The sequence below is a fragment of the Aythya ferina genome, assembly GCF_964211825.1.
Source record: "Aythya ferina genome assembly, chromosome: 2".
Lineage (NCBI taxonomy): Eukaryota > Metazoa > Chordata > Aves > Anseriformes > Anatidae > Aythya > Aythya ferina.
This window is the reverse complement of record NC_140297.1, coordinates 88226529-88242149: the sequence shown is the minus strand read 5'-3', so window position 1 is coordinate 88242149 and position 15621 is coordinate 88226529. Positions and strand designations below refer to the sequence as shown.

The following is a 15621-nucleotide window of genomic DNA, read 5'->3' as shown; positions in this document are numbered from 1 at the left end:
CAGGTGACTTTCGAGAACTTGCTGCTTTTGGAGATGCCAATTTCTGCTTGCTCTGTATCCAGAAAATACCCCAAGATAACCTGGGTGGCAGCCTGGCATTTCATATCATGCAAATGCAAGGATTCCTCAGGAATGGGAAGCAGGGCAGGGACTATCCGAACTTCTTTGGCCAGCAAGTTGCATGGGGTTTGGATAGGGCTTTGTGAAAGTTATTTTTTGTTTGACCTCATTTTTAATTCCCTATTATAAATGAGATGAAAGTTCTGACTATTAGACTTCTGAAAAATACCTACATATTTTCTTAGAAACTTTTGAAGATTTGCCAAGCTAATGATTTCATTAAGCAGTGTACACTTAGGCTAGTTGCCTTCTTTTGAGTAACTGCCTTCAGTGAATTGGATTTGTTAAGCTATCTGTTCATGCTTTGATGTGTCATTCTTTTGACCAAAGAAGTAGTGGTTATGGGGAGTTACCTTGTAACCAAATCTAGAGCAGAAAATTGCCCTGTCATGTGTACAAAACATTTGTCTCTGTCAGTATTCCTGTAAAGTAGATCCTGTGACCTCTTTCATAATAAACCCCATTGTCTAGCTTCTACAATAAAGGCCTGAAGTTCACCTTGAAATGAACTATTTTTATAGAGTGTGGTCAAATAGGACACTGTATTTCCATGCTAGCTCAAGACCTAACAGTGGCCTTTCCACAACTTCTTGTCCCCTAAAATCTTTCCAGTTCCACAAGATACAGCAAATACCGAGGAAGAGATTAGCGCATATGATTTAAGCTACTGCCCGGCAGTGAGGCGCGCAAAAAATCTTGTTCTTCCCTTCCTCAGAAGTCCATACATACGTAGCCCTGATGCAGGAGAACTTTAATGAACACTGCCATGTAACATTAAACTTTGTAATGCTTAAGCTCTAGTTCTTTTAAACACCTTATGACAGTATGTTTTGAAAGCTATAAAATGTTTTGTTAACTTCATAAAAGGTAGCGGAATTGCACTGAATTGTTTTACTCGTACTCTTTGGAAGCTGGTCTTGCTTCTTCTGCTGGTTGACCATGTGTTAACATTATGTTCTTTCTCCACAGAGAGGTGCTTGGAAGATCATGAGCTCATAGTTCAAGTCGAGTCCACAATGGGAAGTGAAAGTAAATTTTTGTTCAGGAAGAATTACGCAAAATACGAATTTTTCAAAAATCCCATGGTGAGTCTTATTACTTAGCTGTTTACACCACAGAGAGGGATGGATTGCAGTAACAGTGCTGGGCACTGTTAGGTCTTAAAAGATCTATAAAGAAAAACAAAAACAAACAGAATTCTTTCCAAAGAATTTTTAACCAATGTTTAAATTCTTTGGACTCTGTTCCCAGCCTAAAAACCTCAAGTGTTTTCGAGTTACCAAATATAGTTGTTTCAAAATGGCCATTGCTGTGTTGGAGAGTGACCAATACAGACAAATCTTTATTGCTTCAAGTAACCAAGCAGAAGTGCAATTTTCTCATTATCTTCAAAGCTACTTGATTTGATGCAAATTGATCAAATAGTATACAGTATCCAAACCTTTTAATTTCTTGGGGTAGTACTAAAGGAAACGCCTCTGTGTAACCCCTGAAGCACTTGTTACATACAAGGAATTTCCAGTTTGTCATTATGCATGTTGAACATTGTCTTCCATATGGCTGTGCTTTACTAGTGTGTTCTGTCTTCTTTACTGATCATAGTAACTCACCCTCTCGTGTCTATCCATGTTTGAAAAGTGGTACTATATATCATAACTGTACTTAACACTGGTTAGAATGTTGTAGTGGTTCCAGTGTAGTTGCTTATTTGGGGATTATTTTTCAGATTTCATCCAAACAATTAAGTGGGAACAGGCTAGTTAGTGATGTAAACCTATGTCAGTTGGTGCAACCCATCGAGACAGTAGAAGGGGCGACAATCCAGTGAACTAGGTTAGAACAGATTTTGGGTCACTCTGGCATTTCTGGTGCCGGAATGAAAAAGATACCTGAGGTTACATGAAAACTCATTGCTGATATTGGCACAGATGAGAAATTAATTCCTTTCCTCATGGACACTAAGGCACAGAGCCTGCATCCTCGCATGTGTTCTTCCCAGCACGTTTGTCATCTGCTAGTGCTTGTTTCAGAACCTATGCCTTGCCTTACTGCTTGAAACATTTGTGTACACAGAGTGCTTGTAATTGTGCACTTCTCTTGAGCTTCCCATGTGATAACCTATGAACATCTGACAGCTTTACAGAATTTTTGGTATCATAACATCTAGCACATCAGTTTAATGTGGTATGCTTCAATTGATAACTGAGTATGGGAGTAAAACCCAGAATGCTTAGCATTCAGTCCCAGGCTCTTGCAGTCAGGGAATAAATCATTCTTTGGGTTTAAGAATGCAAATGCTTCCTATCTTTTGCAGTAGTTATTGCCATATGGCACTGTTTCTACTCAAAGAAGCTTGTAAATGTTAGCTTTCATAATTCATTGTGCAACCTACCTGGCAGAAGGGTGATTCCTCTTCAGCCCTTCTCTTTATGCCTTAAAGACTGAAATGTATATTGCCCGAAGAGTGGTGAGTGTTCTAATCTATAATAATTTTTGTTGTGATTCATCTTGTTACAGTCAGTCATTATTTTATGCCAGGCATTTCTGCATGTCTTTATGCTTCAGATAATGTTTAAATGCCTCAGGAATGATTTAATGTAATTGTTGTCTATAGTAAATTCAGTATATTGAATTACATAGGCGTTTTTAAACATGGTAAATGAAAAGGAGAACTGGAGGAAAAAAAACTGAAGTCAAGTCATCTGTTTAGCAGACAGCTGTCTGACCTTCGCGATGTAAAGATTCAGCATGAATGAGATACTGTATAGAGCGCCTGAAATATAAAAGCTCTTCAGAAGCACCTTGTTTCTGTGTTAGGCAGTATTTTCTTCTGTGATGGCAGGATGGGAGAGAAGGAGGTAGATGTCTGCTTTGAGATTATTCAAATCTAGCATCTGAAGCAGGGAATGCAACACAGAGTGTTCTGGCGTAATTATTGCACATGTCCTTTTAAAGTTTTTAGTATTTCATTTCCTATAACATGTAGCTGACTGATCATTACAAGAAAAAATACCAGGCTCTGTTATGTTGCCCTGAAATAACAACATACAGGAGTAGATTTTGCAAAGGACAGATTGAAGGGTTTGAAGTCCTGAGTATAAATGACTGTTGAACAACCAAGTGAAAGCATCAACAGTCACACATGAGCTCTTTCCCATAATTAAAGGCCATGAATGGCAATTCATGGGGAGCGTTCCGATGGAACTGAGCAGGTTTGAGGTTCAGGCAGATGCAGCACTGAAGAACTGTATTTTGGATAAAAGGAGAGTACAATCAAAGGTAAAAGTGATTGCTGGAGATCCTGCGGCATCCCCACCTGGGATTCCTTTTAATGCTTTTTCATCCTGTTTACCCCTCTGTGATGTACAGAAACCTCATTATTTCTCCTGCTCTGCATCTTCCACATGGCAAGTGGCGTTACCAAGAGTTTGTTCACCAAACAGCCTTCCTGGAGGGGGAGGGAAACCAAGAAATTTGGTGGCAGAATGTGCAATAAGCAAGGAGTCATTGAGCGCCCAACCTGCAGGATCATTCTTCTTTTCCTTCCCTGGAAAGTAAAGGCTGTTAGAGATCAAAAAAAAGCCCTTAGGAGAAGAGGAAGCATTGAGAAAATGCACTTATGAAATACTGTGTACCTGATACTTAAAAATCCAAATTCTGCCTCGTGGTTTATGGCTTTTGTTGAGCAGAAGGAAAGGAAAGGAAGAATTTCACCTGAAAGCTCTAGCATTATTTTCTTTAAAAGGGGATCTCCAAATTGATTTAAGAATGATAATTTCACAAAATTGACTGGAAGAAAATTCCACTGATTCTATATAAAAGTGTTCAATATATAGCATGACTTCAACTTGTCTTTTCTTTTTGTCTCTAGAATTTCTTTCCTGAGCAAATGGTTGCCTGGTGCCAGCAAACAAATGGCAGTATTCCCCAGTCACAACTTTTGCAGGTACTGTAAGTTATCTATATGCACAAGGTTTTGGAACCAGAGGGGGGAGGTTGAGGGGAAGGAAGGGAGAATTCAGTGGTCTGGAAATAGCTGATTGGAGAAAGACCAACGTAGTTAGTTAGCATATGTTACTAACGATGAAAATATCTGACAGAGGTCTAACCCAGGGGCACTGAGGTGTAAGTTACAAACAGGAAGTGTTCATAGCTATATTCATAAGTATTTGTTCCGTTATTACCCAGCTTTTTCAGGTAACCACTCTACAGGAAGCCAGTGGCAGCCACCTCTGTGTAATGCTGTCCTGTCCACTTAAAGACACAAAAGAACTTTCTTTCTCACCTTCTCTAGTGTTTTTGTGCTAGTGGCTGCCATCCCCTTGCTGATTTCTTTCATTAGTTCAGGTAGAGGTCCTAGTTTGTACTTCAGACACAAGTCTGACATGCCAGGTATTTTTTTGAAGTAAATGAAGTAAGTGCAGGTAGTTACAGAAATCTAGATGTATCATTTGTTTCCTGAGTAAATGCTTGAAGCTCCCCAGGTTAAATTGCAGGTGTGTGTACCTTATGTATGTATGTTGGTAGAGTTGTGTAATCTGTGTGGCAGTGGCACGTCCCTGAGTTAATACTGACGTTTTGATGCTACTGCACAGTTCCATGCTTGCTCATGAAGGAGCTGTGGTGCAGTCGGCTGACCTCTAAGGATGGTGCTGCAGGGTTGCCTCCCTGGCCAGTGTCTCATCCACTTAAACCTTAAATTTAAGCATGCCAATCTAAAACCCGTCATCTAAATCTTTTTCACCTTAGTCATTTGCTCAGCTCACAGATGTGTTGAGGCCAAATTAAAACACATTGTTAAGGGCTGTATTAAGAGTATAATAGAGTGATACCTGGAAGACAGTACTATGAATAACGCAGGAAAATCATAAAGCAGAAAGCACAAACATAAAAAGAAAGTACAAATACAAATAACAGATTTTAGCCTGATTTCTATCATTCTGCATATTTGCAAATACTCATTGACTATCTCTTTAAGTAAAACAAGTTTCTACTGTCTTTTGAACTAATGCATTCATTTTGACCTGTAACCACTTCAGAATCTATTAAACACTGGCTCCAGGTTCACCAAAAAGAGTTTAAACTGTTTGCGTGCGCTTTCGTTTGGGAAACAAAAATCGAACCAGTTCCTGGAATTAAAAATGAAAGTCACATGCAACGAAGTTAAATGCCCTTGGTCAACTTTGCACTCGTACTTCCCTAATTGGGACCCTGCTTTTCATGGCACGTTAAATACTTATAGAGCAGGAACCTCTCCCTCATACTGCCACGCAAGTACTTCATGGCCTACTTACTCGGTCTGGATGATCTGCAGGGAAGTGGGCCAGACAGAGAGAAAGCACTTGGGATGGGCAAGCACTCTTTCCATTGCTTTATCTAAAATCTGGTGGTAATCAGGAACCCAAAGTGGTACGAACAGACATTTCCACAGCCTGGTAGGACTAGAGGTCCCTTGGACCCTTTGTCCAGCAGTATAAGTGGAGATTCAAGTTTGCTTGTTACACAAGAAGTGTGACTCCATAAAAGAGTAAGACGTTTCTGAAGAGGAAAAAATGTGGAACATAGTGCAAGTTAGTCAGTAGTGAAAGGAAAACCATACAGCATTGTGAAATATAAGAGTTTGCTTCTGGGAAGGTTCAGTTAGGTACCGTCCTGAAAAAGCGTGACTCATGGAGGTTAACAGTGCGAGAGAGCTGGGCAAAGAGGATGGATACATTCTCTTTCGTTTACTGTATAACTGTAAATATCAATCTTACTTAACGCATTTATATTAAGTACCCTTTTCTTTTTAAAAACCATACAACTATTTTGTCATAATTTCAGTGACAGTTGTAATTTGTTGAAGGTAAACTTCCTGCAGTCTAGTCATCATTAAGCATGTTGCATCTGAGGCTACCTCAGACATGGAGTGAGTGCACTGTTTTTTTAATTACACAGGAAATAGGAAAGGACATTAAACATCATGTCAAATATGTACTGCATTAAAAGCTATTACTTCTAGTCTTAACAACAGCATTAATGATGGTGGTGTCTGTTTTCTCTAGTGTCAGTCTTGCTCAGATATGCAAAAAGCATGCATCTTAGTTTACTGTTGGTTCAACTAGCTGGAGTATAGTTTATCTGTCTCTCTGGAGAGAATATTTTCTCCCTTTGTCTCTTCCTTTCACAGTTAAGAAGTAGGTTTGTAGTACAAATAGCAGGAAAAGTGACTATTCTCTTCCGAACCGTTAGGTAAGATGTTGGGGGAAGAATGGAAAACAGTTACGTTTTAATGCAGCTAAGAACTCTGAGAAAGTGCATTGTTTTTTGGTTTTGTTTTATTTTAGCATTGTCCACCGAGTAATACAATTTCCAAAAATTTCAGAGGCATATAGGCCAACTACGCTTATGGATTTTTCTTCCTGTTATTTGAATTTATTAAGATTTTGGTATTTAACCTATTTACTAAGCCCTCTGTCATTTAAAAATCTAGCCCACTGCAGCAAGGGAACAATCCATCAGCTGGCTAACCATAGTTATTACTTCCTTCCTTTGACGTATTGCAAATCAAATGATTCCATATGTGATCTCTCTAATTATGTCAAGAACTTAACTTACATACTTCTGGATCTGGAAGCGTAGTCTAATTGCTGACATTTATTTTACTGCTCCAAGTTTCCGTTTGAGTTAAATACTCTTTTGTCTGTCTTACATCTTGTCCTGGGGCAGGTGCATGTGTACTGTACAGGACTTTGGTGTGGGAAATCCTGCAGTAGGCTGTTCCCATTCTAAAACTTCTGGATAAAGTTGCAGATTTTGGCCAATGCTTCCAATTTAGACTAGTTGGCAGAATTGTTGTGGCGAGGCATTGTTTTCTTCAAAGAATTAATAAGCTTACTTTGTGTCCCTGTGGGCCAAATACAAGTAGAATGGGGATACAGATAAATGGTTAGCCTTTTGGAGATGTAAGTATCCACACAGAAAACAGGAAAATGTCAGTGCATAAACTTGAACTGATTGTTTTTACAGCACTAGAGAGATGTACACTGGAATAAATAGAGGAATTCTGCCTGAGAAACACCTTATTTAAGGCTCCTGTTTCGTGTCTGTATTCAAACCAACCTGCCTGCAGCTGCCACTGAAGGGCTGCTGTCCTGTGCTCCTGGCTGTGCAGTTGAATTACCTCCCCTCAAAAGTGAGCAGAGGCTGGATGTCTTGGTATACTTCATTTATCTGTCAGGACAAGTCTACTTGGGTTGGGGACAGTTTGAACAGTAGCTCAGCTGGCTTTGCGTCACTAAAATTGCTAGTTGTGACACCAGGGAGGTGACAGGAAGAGTTAGCCAGACAGATGTGAGGGGAGGAGAAGGAATATCCATTGTGGTTGTAAATCAGTTTAAACACATAGGTCATTTTAAGCATAATGTGAAACCGTGGCCAAAGTCTGTGAAATGACTTGCCATTTGCTTCTCTTTTCTGCAAATACAGTGCCAATTTTATGATAAATGTGTAGGACACAATCATCACTTACATTTTCCTCTCCAACAGAACTTTTTAAACTCCAGTAGCTGCCCTGAAATACAAGGTTTCTTGCATGTGAAAGAGCTGGGTAGGAAATCATGGAAGAAATTGTATGTGTGTTTGAGGAGATCAGGACTTTATTGCTCTACAAAAGGAACTTCAAAGGTAAGATTAAAAAAGAAGTTGCACATTACTAGCATGAGAAAGGATTCTCTTCTTTTACAGTGTATTTTTTTTTTCTTTCTTTTAAATACCTGCACAAAGTGTTCCCCCTTTTTATTGCATAGGGAAGGATAAGCAAGCCATGATCGAATGAAAACAAGTCCTGGGCTCTCAGTGCATGACAATAGCTTTGTAATATTGTTATATAATAAAATCATACTAGCCAGACAGCAGAACTGTCGTTGCTGAAGTCACCTTAACAAGGTTAGCAAGAGAAATCATACTCTCTAAACATGTTGTTCATGAATTTATTTTAAATGATACTTTAAACAACGTTTTGCATTATCTAATTTTCATATTTCCCAGAAGCAATGAAATAGGTTATGCCATTTCCAATTCAATGTGTTTGAATAAGTATTTTGTCAGCTTCCCGTATAAAACGCCTTCGGATAGGAGGCTGATACTTGAGAGGCAATGTGCAATGTCCACTTCAGGCTGTCTGAGAGGAGCAGAGCGTTCATACACTGCCCTCTGTTGGATGTTGGTCTTTAGAGACTGCAAAGCTTGCAGCAAGGTGTTCCAGCAGCTTATTCTTACACGTACTGTATCCCGTTACTTCCGCAGGAGCCAAGACATTTGCAGTTGTTGGCTGACCTAGAAGACAGCAATATCTTCTCGTTGATAGCAGGCAAGAAGTTGTACAATGCACCTGCAGAGTATGGATTTTGTATAAAGGTAAATCTTCTTGTGAAGTTCTTCCAGAGTGCAGGATGGTGTTGGTAGCTCAGACCCAGCCCAGCTCAATGGGATTTGTGTGTAAAACTCTGCAAGTATTTCTGTCAGGAAGACCTGATCTTTAAAGTCTTTCGTTTGGCAGGCATGTCCTGTGAATCTTGCCATCATTTTATGTGACACTTTTAGCACATTGTCTGGTGCTTCTTTGGATTGGGAAGTTTCTGAGCAGGATCAGCTCAGAGCAGAAGCATGGTGTGCCTGTCAGATGGCCTTGGTTCACCTCACAGATGAAATCTTTTTTTCCTAGTACTCTGACTGAACAGCAAAGTTTCTGTGGCCAGTGAGCACCAAAACTATATAGCAACAAGGATCAAGATCTGATCGGGTGTAATTGTACCATTACTATAGGCCAGAGGTTTGCAGTCTTCTTCTTTAAAATAGAGGATTGTCATGGAAAATGGAAATAAGAATAAGCAGTTGTCTTTGAGGATTTAAAGAACCATTGTGCTGATGGATAGGATTGTATTTTTTTGCAAGAACAATCAGATCAGGTAGAAGTCTGGAATTTTAGCATTAGGCTTATTATCAGTACTGCCTCCCTTACAGGTACTCTTTCCCTAGTATGCGCATATACTCACACAGCTTATTCCCATAGAGGAAGAAGAGTAAGGTGTGGCAGAGTAAGCTATCTTTTTCCTGATTAGATTGCATCCATAGCTGTTCCTTTTACGTACTATCACTGATGTGCCAGTAAAAAAATAAATAAATAAATAAATAATTACTTCAAATCTCCATCTCTCTTTCTGACAAGCAAATAAGGCCATGAGCTGGTGTTATGAAGAAATGAAGTAGCCACCTTCCTAGCAGCTGCTTCAGAGCTAGACAATATGGGTTTGTCTCACAGTAGAGACTGGCTGCAGCACAGATCTTGAACTGATGGAAGCAGACATCTGAGAAAGCACTCAGTGGGAAGTCCAGTCATTCTCTCTGCAGTACGGCATCATGGCAATGTAGGCATTTCTTGGCTGTTCTGGACAAAGGCAATTGTCTTCCCTACAGATATTGGCCACTCATGTATGGTCAGCAGTGCTGGGGAACTATGTAAAAATCTCAACATGAACAGCAGAAAAAACTTGAAACTGCAGGAGATTTTCCAGAGAGGGCGATGACTTTAGGGGAAAATGATAAAATGGTAAAACAAAATGAGGGTATGGAAGGGAGAGATCTGATTCTGTGAGGCTTCAGTGCAGCTTAGGATCAGTTACTGAAGCTTTTGGTCTCCAGCTTGCAACTGGGGCTAATAAAAGTTCTCACAGTTTAAAGAAGAAAATGTACATGCCTTGGTTCTGGTTCTGAAATGGCCTGACTGCCTTGTTCCTACAAACTGCAAGCATTCAAGAGTATTTTAGGGCACTGAAGTTTATCTTACTGGATCAATCAGAGAAAGTGATTTCTTTCAAAACATGTTCAGCTTCCTTTGAGCTTCAATTCAGGGTGATACGAGCTTTCTCTGACCAGTTCTTAGATGAATACTGTAGCTGCTTTTACAGTACAGGAAAATTTCATTGGTTTTGGTTTTCTACTGAATGTAGCTGAATTCCTTCTAATGCTTTATAGCCCAACAGAGTGAGAAATGAAACAAAGGAACTGAGGTTGTTGTGTGCTGAAGATGAGCAAAGCAGGACGTGCTGGATGACTGCCTTTCGACTCCTCAAGGTATCAAATTTCTTGTATGAATAGAACTACACCTGTAGTTAAGTTGCAGTTGTCATTTTGTTTGTCAGAAAATACCTATATGTTCTTAAGCATTATCTGCCTCTAAAACAACAGGGACAAGAGCAAAACGCCAGATAGATCTGTCCCTCCAGAGCTTTCAAGCACAGCACTGAGATGAATCCCTTGCACATGTGAATTAAGTATACTTTCAGGTTTTGAGTCAAATTTATGATATGTGAATGAACTGACAAAATTGCTTAACAAGGTATTTGCAAGTATCATAAAGAAAACATTTTGGTAATGGCAAGAGACCATCTCAGCTAGAGCAGAGTGCTATCGACAGCATCTGCATTTTTTTCAGTTTTCTGAAGTTTCAAAACCAAGTTCAAAACAAATAACAAAAATAAGCCATGCTGTCTCTGGGTGAAAGTTATTCATATCCGAGAGCAAAGAATGAAATTTCTTGATAACATGGAAGGATGCTTCACAAGATTTTTGAAACAAAATCAGAATAGGAAGAACTGAGGAGAAAGTTGATTATTTTGTGTTCTTTGAAGCAGCAAACTTCCTGATCTTTGTAGGGAAATATACAGAAGGCTTTTTTTTTTCTTTTTTCTTTTTTTAGTCTATCCCTGAAGATGCTGCTTTGAAAACTACTATCACCTCCTTCTTCATACCTTTTTTAATCCTCCCTCATATTAAAGGGAATACAAAAAAATACAATAAATGAAATACAGGCACATGCTCTCTCATGTGTTACCCATTAAAATCTCACTTCTCTTCCATGCAGTTATCCTGCTCTCCACTATTACGTGTCAGTCTAACGCAGAAAATATAATAAGAAAATACAGGCGTGTACGAACTGGTACTGCAGTACCCAGTACTAGATACACATCCACCAAAATAGGAATGAAAACCTTGAGCTCAGCCAGCTTTGGCTCTCTCTATAGTAAACTCATAATTCCAGACCCTTGGAAAGGGCCGGCCAAAAAATCCCTTTGCTGTATGTCAGGGAGCAGGGCCAGCCCCAGGCACTGTGGCAGGGATGAGGCCAGGATGTGGCCCTGCTAGGACACCGTGTCCTGCTGGGGACTGCCGTGTGCCAGGCTGTGCCCAAGATGGGATGTGTCATCATGAGCACTGCCAGCAAGCCACTGGGATGGGGGCGCAGCTTTGAGGTTACGTCTGGATGTGTCTTGAGGCCAGCGTGGGCTCCGTCTGCTTGGTCTGTCTCTCCCAAATGACTGCAGTGGCCTTTCCTGCCTAAGCAGCAGGCCGCATCAGCAGTCGCTGTGCTGTGCTCCACTCCTGAGCTCTCCAGCACAATGCCCTCCCTCCCACCAGTGTTGCAGGACCCCTTGCTGAAGGTGTGCTCCCACACTGTGACCTGGGCACTGAGGGGAGCAGGTGCCTCAAAACAAGTGCAAAGTTTTGTCGCTTCCTGCTCCAGGTGTGGCACGGACTAGGAAGAGCTCCAGAGACTGCCAGTGTTGCATGAACATCTTGAATCCCCCACCCATGCACCTTTCAAAACTTGGTCTTGTTAGTCCAGGCACAAGATGTGACAAATCGTTGTTACAATTACCCGTTCCTCTCCTTGGGTAGGCTATCATGCAAAACTGTGTAAATACAGGGAAAACAAGTTAGACTTGTAGGCCGGCAGGTATGAAAGCACAACTTTTAGGTCTGCTGCCTTTTCTCCATTTACCTTGAGTGGTCATCTTCCGAACCAGTGCAAATCTCTTTGAATGATCTCCAAATAGTGCCTCGTTTAATTGTAAGAGATTCTTTATAAATTGCAGTACATAAATTCCTATTTTTAAGTTGTTACAAAGGATGTGCACTGGCCATAGGTATTTCAGGTATAGGCCAGGATGCAAGAAACAGTGTCAGTTACAAAATGCATATTTGATTTCTGCAAAGTTGATACTTCTGTTGGCCTTGATACTTCCAGTTGATACGTCTGGATCTTTGGTGTATTGACTTGTCTTGGCTCAAATTTAATATACTGTAACAATATGGTAAGAATTGTATTCTCCAGTCACTTCCAAATGCGTCTTCACAGCTGTCTTTTTTTCTGATTTACACGTAATTTTGTATTGTGGGGAAACTGGTCATACAGAGGATTGGCTAATTGTAGTGACTTGTGCCTTGAAGATGTCGATGCTCTAAAGAAATGATGACTTTAGTTACACAGATAAGCATTCACTAGTCAAGGCACTAATGATCCTGAATGGCAAGGAAGAAGCTCCCCAGTGTACAGAGTTAGTTATTCATTCTGGACAGGCAGACATGCATCTTTCAGAGAAATCTTTCTTTGCAGTGCTACCTGTGGCAAACACAGCGCTGTATGGCAGTACGTTCCTGTATGCTGGCATCTAAGTGGCACCCTCAGGCACTTAACAGTAGGAAAATAAAAGGTTTTGTTTTTAAGGAGCACTGAAAGATGATTAAAGGTGTGTAGTCAGGGAAAAATTAAGGCTGTGCCTCAAGGCTGTGGCCATGACCCTCCTTTTTATTTACCTACAGGTTTACGTTTCCATAGTCATTTGCTATTACCTTGTTTACAATATTGGGTATGCTACTTCACTTAGGGCATTTGGTAAGAGCAGTGTTGATACACTTCAGCACTGTGCCTCTTGGGAAGGCATTCAGTAGGTGTTTTCCTACCATCTTAGCTACTGGTGTTTCTAAAATTCATCTTGCTTAAGGAGGAACATGACTGTTAATTTGTTCACTGTATAAGGATGGGAAAAATATCAAAAGTGTTCAAATGTATTAAAACAGATAGTGAATTAGAAAGCTTCCTATCTTATATCATTATGAAAACTGACTTCATCTTTGTATTATCTCGTATCTTCTAATGCAGATTTTTTAAAGTTCACATTATTAGAGGGTTAAAAGAAGAGGAGTTAGTCTCTTTATTTGTACCTTGAGTAAAAGCTTGTATTGTGTAAGGATTACATGTTGACAGTTGAGAGTGCCAGAAATGAGCTGTGTATTTTGCTCAGGCTTGTAAAAGTGCTGTCTTCTAAATAAAGTTTTTGTGCATGTTTACTGCTCTATTGCCACCTGCCAATCACCATGACTCAATGCAAATTGCTTTGGGACAGCTTCAGATCATGAAAATAAACCGAGAGCATCTTGCTCCGATGTAAGTGGTGTTATGGAATCACTACAGATTTTTTACCTAGGGTGTACCTTTGAATAACAGTTTATTTGCATTTCTGTTGGCAGTATGGAATGCTACTCTATCAGAATTACAGAATTCCCCAGCAGAGAAAAGCCATGCTTCCACACTTTGCCACTCCAGTAGTAAGTAATGAACTTTGCTTCATTAATGTATACTGTTTGAAAAGGTGCGTTTGCTTTTGCATTTTAAAAGTGGAAAATTTTACACTAAGAAATGTAAATTGAGCATTATGTAGCAAATCAATGTAAAGTTCACGTTCTGTCTAAGTACAGTTTATGTATCTGGCTCTCCACTTATCTTAGGCTTACATTATCCACATGATTGAAAAATCTTGGATATGCCAGGCACTTTGAGATGTACAGCACAGAGACATCTGGCTGTCCCTGCAGAAGCCAGCTTAGGTCTGGCAAAACTCGCTCTTAAATCTCATGAAATGTGTTGGGCCAAAAGCTGACTGTTAGCTATCTAAAATTGAAGATGCTATATTTGGATCCCAACTGGCCCTGAAAATGACTGGAGTATAGTAATAGGGCAAGTGGGCAACTTTATTCTCAGACTTTGGATCCTCTCCCTCCCCTGCCTAAAAGGAAAAGCCGTGTATTTCTGTGTCTGTGAATGTTTTTCAAGGAAGAAGAAAAAAAAAAAAAAAGGAAAAAAAAAAAAAAAAGAATAGCTGTTTTCCATGCTGTGAAAGGATAGCTTTGGAAAGTCTTCTGAAACCGAAACATTTTGAAATGAAACTCTCTCAAGTTGGTTTTTTCTTTCCCTGTTTTTTGAAACAAGTGAAAATTCCTTTTCAGAGAAGTGTATCTGAAAACTCACTAGTAGCAATGGATTTTTCGGGGCAAATAGGAAGAGTTATTGAAAATCCTGCTGAAGCACAGAGTGCTGCCTTGGAAGAAGGACATGCTTGGAGGGTAGCTATCTTCTCTTCTTTTCTATTTTTGTAATCAGTAAGTGTCTGTTGAGAGCCAAAACACAGAGTGTGCTATGATACTAGTGCAGTGCTGGTCACAGTATAGCTTAGCTCCGACCTGAAACAATCACACTGCAAGCATGCAGATCTGAAAGTCAATATCCATCTTTAGCAAAACTGTCACATTCACAACAACCTTCTACCACTGCTTCTCTGTCCCCCTAGTGTCCAGAGGAAAGTTGAGGGGGAAAGCAGACCCACCAGAACTTTACTGCCAGTTTGCAAAACCAGTCTCTGAGGAGGAATATGTCAAATTAAATGCTTCCCCACATGGAAGAGGCTGGGGCTCTGACTAATGGCTTGCTCCCAGTAAGTTTAATTGCAGAATATACAAGAGGCAGGACCTCTTGCAATGAAAACTGATGTAACTTGTTTATAGTGTCTTGTGGACAGACAGCTGCAGTACAAGTTTTCCCACATGCTCGTCTCTTAGGGAATAGGAGTCATCACTGAAGCACTGGCTAGTGCTTTATGTACGGGAGGGAAATACTGCTTGATTTACTGAGTGCCTGGTGTTTTGCCTGAGCAGAAACATGTCAGAGTTTTCTTTTCTTTCTGTCATTTTTTCTTTCTTTTTCTTTTTCTTTTTCTTTCTCTTTTTCTTTTTTTAAGATACTGAGCTTTCATCGTTAACATCTGGCTCATGTTTTAAGCCAACTGAACTGAGCTGCTGCTTGTAGATTAGCCCCCTTCAAAGATCTTTTTCTCATCCTTGCATTAAACTTGCCCAGCCCCCAGTTTCCTGTAAATTAAATCTGTATTGCATGTGCACTAATTCTCTTCTGTTGAGGTTTTAGCGTGGATTTAACGTTAATTAATTTTCTCTATAGAAACGTAGCACAAGAATGAACATCTTGGGTAGCCAAAGTCCACTCCATCCTTCCACACTGAGTACAGGTAAATTCTGCTGTTTTGTAAGCATAGTGTAAGAGGCATTTATGGGTAAACAAAAGATAATTTCAAACAAACACAGAGTGCAGCTGTGTAGTATTAATGCCTTGATATGAAATACTATGTTTTACGTTTATCAGTACCTTCTATGTCATTAGCATGGCTATGCATATAGACATACTAGAAGGAACTTATTTTCCTTTGAAGGCACGCTTAAGCTTTTCTTAAAGTTTAGTCTTTTGAAACCCAGATTTGATGAAAAGTGAGACTACATAAATGTTTCCAATTAAAGAAATACAGAATTCAGTTCTTCATTTTAGACAAGGAA

General features: G+C 39.9%; 1 protein-coding gene across 6 annotated transcripts in view; it reads left to right on the top strand.

Annotated features, from left to right (window-relative positions):
- GRB10 (growth factor receptor bound protein 10) overlaps positions 1-15621 on the top strand; it is a 149673-nt gene that overhangs the window by 126637 nt on the left and 7415 nt on the right. For all 6 annotated transcript variants that reach the window (XM_084509345.1, XM_084509350.1, XM_084509348.1 and 3 more), the window contains 8 exons: positions 1090-1205; positions 3992-4066; positions 7648-7785; positions 8407-8517; positions 10135-10233; positions 13471-13548; positions 14227-14343; positions 15233-15299. In XM_084509345.1, coding sequence (XP_084365471.1) covers positions 1090-1205; positions 3992-4066; positions 7648-7785; positions 8407-8517; positions 10135-10233; positions 13471-13548; positions 14227-14343; positions 15233-15299 — 801 coding nt within the window. The remainder of the gene's footprint in view (positions 1-1089; positions 1206-3991; positions 4067-7647; positions 7786-8406; positions 8518-10134; positions 10234-13470; positions 13549-14226; positions 14344-15232; positions 15300-15621) is intronic.